General features: G+C 49.4%; 1 protein-coding gene across 1 annotated transcript in view; it reads left to right on the top strand.

Annotated features, from left to right (window-relative positions):
- BTBD19 (BTB domain containing 19) overlaps positions 1 to 3,407 on the top strand; it is a 9,349-nt gene extending 5,942 nt beyond the window's left edge. Inside the window, exons 4-8 of the mRNA XM_003801191.3 lie at positions 620 to 679; positions 1,234 to 1,302; positions 1,383 to 1,514; positions 1,612 to 1,737; positions 1,868 to 3,407. Of these exons, the coding sequence (XP_003801239.1) occupies positions 620 to 679; positions 1,234 to 1,302; positions 1,383 to 1,514; positions 1,612 to 1,737; positions 1,868 to 2,002 (522 nt within the window). The 3' untranslated portion in view covers positions 2,003 to 3,407. The remainder of the gene's footprint in view (positions 1 to 619; positions 680 to 1,233; positions 1,303 to 1,382; positions 1,515 to 1,611; positions 1,738 to 1,867) is intronic.
- The last annotated feature ends 3,011 nt before the right edge of the window (positions 3,408 to 6,418 follow it).

Below are 6,418 nucleotides of genomic sequence, written 5' to 3'. Positions count from 1 at the left end.
GTTGTTTGGCGGGTCCGGGCTGGGGATTCGAACCCGCCACCTTAGGTGTACGTGGCTGGCGCCTTAGCCGGTTGAGCTATAGGCGCCGAGCCAGCAATACAGTTTCTAAAAGAAAAATTAAAAAAGAGATGATGTTGATGGGGATGTGGGGGTGGCAGTGGAAGCCCAAGAGAGAGGCGGATGGCTCTGAAAGAGGAGCTAAAACTGAATCCAGTGTTTTTCTGGATGTGAGGATGAGAGATGTCACAGATGAAATTCAAGTTTCTGGTAAAAATAGAAGTGTCCTTGAGTCAGGAAGGAAATCAATCAGTAGAGGAAGATAAGCATCCTGATAGAAGGGGCAAGTGAAATTTTTGCTTGGATCTTCTCTGGTCTGATTAGTAGTGAATGTGCTAGGAGGGTTGCTGGCTTGGCTTTACTAGTCTCCAGTTCCTCTGAGCTTGCCTTCTCAGGCTCTGGCAATTCCTTCTCACCCCTGGCCTGAGAGGTGAGAATGGTCCTGGTGCTGATAGGAGCCTGGGTGGCTCACTGATCCACGTCTACTCACTGCTTCTGGGGCAGGACTGGGGTCCTGGAACAGGGGTGCCTTCACACAACCCACATTCATTTCTGTTCCCAGCTGTGCCTGGAGTTTGTGGTGAAGGTGCTGGATGTGGAGTTGGTTTGTGAGGCCCTGCAGGTGGGTGTTGCTGGCTAGGCCTGGGAGGAGTCTTGCTTTTAGTATGTGAAATTGGGCTCCCAGGTGCCAGGAGTCGACCTCTGTCTGATCCTGAACAACTTGGGTGTGTATGGGGTTGGGGTAAAGTGGGACGGAGTGCTCCAAGGATGTTTATAGGATGAATTCTGTGCCCAGGATCCCTCAGATCCCAGATGCAGGTCAGGTGTAGGAGTAGGAGTTGAAGAGGTGGGAGGTCTTTGCTGGTCTTTCAGGGGCAAGAATGGTTCTCTGCTTGACTTGGGGAAGGAAAAGTGGAATGTAGAATTTAGAAGCCAAGCCTAGGCCACAGAGTGGTGTTTGAAGAACATGGCATGGTCTCCCGTAGCAAAGGGCAAGTTGTGGAGTTAGTCTGGCACATGCACATGCATGAATGGGGGTCTTCACTAGGTAGTTTTCTGGGAGGCCATGGGCCCTGTCAGCCTTCCTGACTAGGGCTAGGGTCAGACGTATGGTCCCCAGTGTGAAGGGCTGGGCTATGTGGCCCCTCCAGTCTCCAACCCTCCTTCTGCTCCCAGGTGGCTGTAACCTTTGGCCTGGGGCCGCTGCAGGAGTGCTGCATAGCCTTCATAGAGGCCCACAGTCAGGTACAGCTCCTCGCCTTCATACTCCTGACCCCCGCCCCTACACCATTCTGCTCCTCCCTGACCCCTATGCCGGCCCACAGGAGGCGCTTCGGACCCGAGGCTTTCTGGAACTGTCAGCGCCCGCGCTGCTGCCCCTGCTGCGCAGCGACAAACTCTGCGTGGACGAGGCTGAGCTGGTGCGGGCGGCCCGGAGCTGGGCGCGAGTGGGCGCGGTGAGCTGGGGCAGGGGAACGCGAGAGCGCTGAAGGAGGTCCAGGCTGCGGGAGCCCGGCGGGTGGGTGGCGCTGGGCTCAGGGCTGGCGTTCGCAGGCGGTGCTGGAGCGGCCTCTGGCCGAGGTGGCGGCCCCAGTGGTGAGAGAGCTGAGACTGGCTTTGTTGGCCCCGGCGGAGCTGAGTGCCTTGGAAGAGCAGAACCGGAGGGAACCTCTCATTCCGGTGCGCAAGCGGGGCACAGCCAGTCAGTAGAGTGGGGTCAAGACGCTGGGGTTGGATGGGGCGGCCAGGCTCGGGGTTTCAGGGCAAGAGGGCCCCATGGGACCTCGCGGTGGTCGGCCTTGCTCTTCAGGTGGAGCAGATCGTGGAGGCGTGGAAGTGCCATGCCTTGCGGAGAGGGGATGAGGTTCGGGGCACCCCTTGTCGCCGCCGGAGGGGCACCCTGCCCCGGGAGCATCACCGTTTCCTGGACCTGCCCTTCAAGTAACAAAATCTACGCCAGGACTTTGGAGGAATCCCGAGCCTGCCCCAAACTACATCTCCCAACAAGCTCGGCGCTCGGAGCGAACTACCGCTCCCAGCATGCTCCACGAGCTGGGAGCCGGAAAAACCGTTTTCTACAGAGCACGGCGCCCTGAGTGTGGGTTATAGGGCGGGGCGAAGCCGAAAAACTAGGAGGTGGTCTTCGCTCCACGTATTTACTGTGGACATTTTCGTTTACCAGACTACTCTGATGCCGCCCACATATTTATTCAGCTCAGCTCTCTTAGTTCCAGATCTGCCTCCTAGAGATCTCTCCCTGCGTGCCCCACAGACACCCTCGTCTTAGTAGTTTAGTGCAAAATTGAGCTTCTCTTCTTTACCCAGCTGCGCCCCCATCGTATTGCTTATTTAAGTGATTACGCACGCCAAAAACCTGGATTGTATCCTTTCCTTATCGCTCCTCCTTGCACTTGCCTCAGGTTGCTTCTTTCTAAGGGATTTTTCTGCTTGGTTTAGTTTTCTCAGCCTATCCTGTTTGTCAAGTCTTACTAATCTGTCTTCAGTCTATCGCACCCTGTATTTCCCACACTATAGCCACACCCAAGCTCTCTGTTCTACTTACATTATTAATTCCCCCAACATCCTCATTGCTCTCCAGGACAAAATACAAACTATTTCACTTTGAAGGCACTCAAAACTACTTGTGGTTCTTAAGTGCTAGCCACTCCTCTGGAACACTACTTTGGATAAATTTCCTCATTCTAGAGGCATTAGTTTTCCAGGTCCAGATTTACTTCTCTGCTACCTTTCATTTATCATCTTTCTCCCTGGAAAAAAGATCACTGGGTCCTGAGTGGTACCTTATTCATTTCTGCTTCCTCAGTGGATCAGTTCGATCCAGAGGAAGTGAATGACTATTTATTAAAATGCCACTTGATTCCATAGAGTTTTAGAGGATCTGTAGAACAAGATAATACCAATCTAAAACGAGAGATACTTGACTATTTAGGAGAAAATAAAGGTAGATTTCTATCTTAGGGACTTCTTAAACAATCTGCAATGTATTTTTGTACATACAGTTGTCATTCTCCCTCAGGAATGAAAAAGCGATTACCAGGTAGCACCACTGCAGGGCAACATTGTTGGGAGTGTGAAAATATATGTTCATTTGTTAGAGGACTGATTATTAACTATGGGATATTTTGATAATCATCCTTGGTGAAAAAAGCACAGTGCAGATCAAGTACACCATGACTTATTTTGTTAAAGAAAAGATAGCATAGTGATTGTGTTTTCTGGAGCCAGGATGCTTGCATTTGAATCCCAGCCTCACTGGGAGACTTTGTTATTGAGTTACTGGCTTTGTTATTGAGTTAGGATACTTAGTTTTTATATTCCTCAGTTTCCTTGTTTATAAAATGGAGATAATAAAATTTATTTAGTAGGGTTGGTAAGAAAATGAAATTAGTTAATTAAAAAAAAACTTTTTTAAGGCAGAGTATCACTCTGTTGCCCCAGGCTACAGTGCCTTGGCATCATAGCCCACAGCAACCTTAAACTCCTGGGTACAAGTGATCCTCTTGCCTCAGCCTCCAGAGTAGCTGGGACTACAGGCACCTGCCACAACACCTAGCTAATTTTTCTATTTTTAGAGACAGGATGGTCCAGAACTCCTGAGCTCAAGCAATTCACCTTCCTTGGCCTCCAGAGTGCTAGGGTTACAGGCATGAGCCACTGCACCTGGTTGAAATTGGTTAATTTTGTAAAATACTTAGACCTACAGCTGGGTGCAGTGGCTTATACCTATACCCAGCTATAAGGGAGGATAACTTTAGGTCAAGAGTTCAAGATGACCTTGGGCAACCGGGTGCAGTGGCTTATACCTATAACCAGCTACAAGGGAGGATAACTTTAGGTCAAGAGTTCAAGATGACCTTGGGCAACATAGTGAAACCCCAGTCTTTGCAAAAAACAAAACGTAGCAGGACTGATTAAACACTATATATGTGTTGGTGGCACCTGTAGCTCAGTAGGTAGGATGCCGGCCACATACACTGAGGCTGGTAGGTTTGAACCCCTCCCTGGCCTGCTAAAATAACAATGACAACTGAAACAAAAAAAATAGCTGGTTGTTGTGGCCAGCTACTTGGAAGGCTGAGGCAAGAGAATGGCTTAAGCCCAAAAGTAGGAGGTTGCTATGAGCTGTGATGCCACAGAACTCTACTGAGGGCGATAAGTGAGACACTCTCTCTCTCTCTCAAAAAACAAATAAATAAAAAATGGCTCAGCGCCTGTGGCTCAAGCGGCTAAGGCACCAGCCACAAACACCTGAGCTGGTGGGTTGGAATCCAGCCCAGGCCTGCCAAACAACAAAGACGGCTGCAACCAAAAAAATAGCCAGGCGTTGTGGCTGACACCTATAGTCCCAGCTACTTGGGAGGTGGAGGCAGGAGAATCACTTGAGCCCACGAGTTGGAGGTTGCTGTGAACTGTGATGCCATGGCACTCTATCCAGGGCGACAGCTTGAGGCTCTGGCTCAAAAAAAAAAAAAAAAAAAAAAAAAAGCCACTGTATATGTGTTTAGAAAATAAACACTTGGGAGGTACCTGTGGCTCAAGGAGTAGGGTGCTGGCTCCATATACCAGAGGTGGCAGGTTCAAACCCAGCCCTGGCCAAAAACTGCAGATAAAAATAATAAAAATAAAATAAGTCATCATTAGAAAAGAAACACTTTTGGGTGGGGGGGAGCTGCGCCTGTTGCTCAGTGCGTAAGGCACCGGCCCCATATACCAAGGATGGTGGGTTCAAACCTGGCAACAAAAAAATAAGCTAGGTGTTGTAGCGGGTGCCTGTAGTCCCAACTACTCGGGAGGCCGAGGCTAGAGAATCACCTAAGCCCAAGAGCTGGAGGTTACTGTGAGCTGTGACGCCAGAGCACTCTACCGAGGGTGACAAAGTAAGACTCTGTCTTTTAAAAAAAAGAAAAGAAACACATTTGGGCGGCGCCTGTGGCTTAGTGGGTAGGGTACTGGCCCCATATACTGAGGGTGGCAGGTTTGAACCTGCCCCTGGCCAAACGGCAACAAAAAAATAACCAGGCATTCTGGCGGGTGCCTGTAGTCCCAGCTACTTGGGAGGCTGAGGCAAGAGAATAGCCTAACCCCAGGAAGGAGTTGGAGGTTGCTGTGAGCTGTGACGCCACAGCATTCTACCAAGGAAGATAAAGTGAGACTCTGTCTCTACAAAAAAAAGAAAAAGAAAAGAAAAGAAAAGCAGGTAGGGACAGTGGCTCCTGCCTGTAATCCTTGCACTCTGGGAGGCTGAGGCAGGTGGATCGTTTGAACTGCTCAGGAGCTCCAGACCAGCCTAAGCAACAGTGAGACTCCTCTCTACTAAAAACAGAAAAACTAGCCGAGTGTTGCTGTGGGTGCCCATCGTCCCAGCTACTTGGGAGGCTGAGACAAGTGGATCTCTTGAGCCCAAGAATTTGAGATTGCTGTGAACTATGATGCTATTACACTCTACTCAAGGTGAAAAAGTGACCCTGTCTCCAATAAATAAATAATACTAATAAAATTTAAAAAGCGGGGAGTCACTACTAACAGGTTTTTTTGTTTTTGTTTTTTAAGACTAAGTCTTACTCCATTGCCTGAATTAGAGTGCAGTGGCATCATTATAGCTCACTGCAACCTCAAACTCCTGGGCTGAAACAATCCTCCCTGCCCCAGACTGCCCCATAGCTGGGACTACAGGTGGGTGCTACCATACCTGGATGATTTTTAAGAACTTTTTGTGAAGATGGGGGTCATACTCTTGCTCAGGCTGGTCTTGAACTTCTGGCCTTGATCAATCTTTCCACCTCAGCCTCCCAAAGTGTTAAGATTATATGTGTGAGCCACTGTGCCCCAACCTTTGCTAACAACTGTTGTTGGGGATGGAACTAGGAAGCCAACAGAAGATAGAAAAACTGCCATAGTTTTTTTCTTTCTTTTTTTTTTGAGACATAGTCTCACTGTGTCATCCTGGGTAGAGTGCCATGGCATCACAGCTTGCAGCAACCTCAAACTCTTGGGCTTAAGCGATTCTCTTGCCTCAGCCTCCCAAGCAGCTGGGACAACAAATGCCCACCACAACACCCAGCTATTTTTTTGTTGTAGTTGTCACTGTTGTTTAGCAGGCCCGGCAGGTTTGAACCCACCAGCTCTGGTGTATGTGGCTGGTACGCTAACCACTGAGCTATGGGTGCCGAGCTGGGTTTTTTTTTTATTTGATTAAAAAAAAATTTTTTTTTTGAGACAGAGCCTCAAGCTGTCCCCCTGGGTAGAGTGCTGTGGCATCAAAGCTCACAGCAACCTCCAGCTCCTGGGCTCAAGTGAGTCTCCTGCCTCAGTCTCTCAAGTAGCTGGGACCATAGGCGCC

Source organism: Otolemur garnettii, unplaced genomic scaffold (genome assembly GCF_000181295.1).
Source record: "Otolemur garnettii isolate 467f Iridium unplaced genomic scaffold, OtoGar3 scaffold00202, whole genome shotgun sequence".
Lineage (NCBI taxonomy): Eukaryota > Metazoa > Chordata > Mammalia > Primates > Galagidae > Otolemur > Otolemur garnettii.
This window is presented reverse-complemented; position numbering and strand designations above follow the sequence as displayed.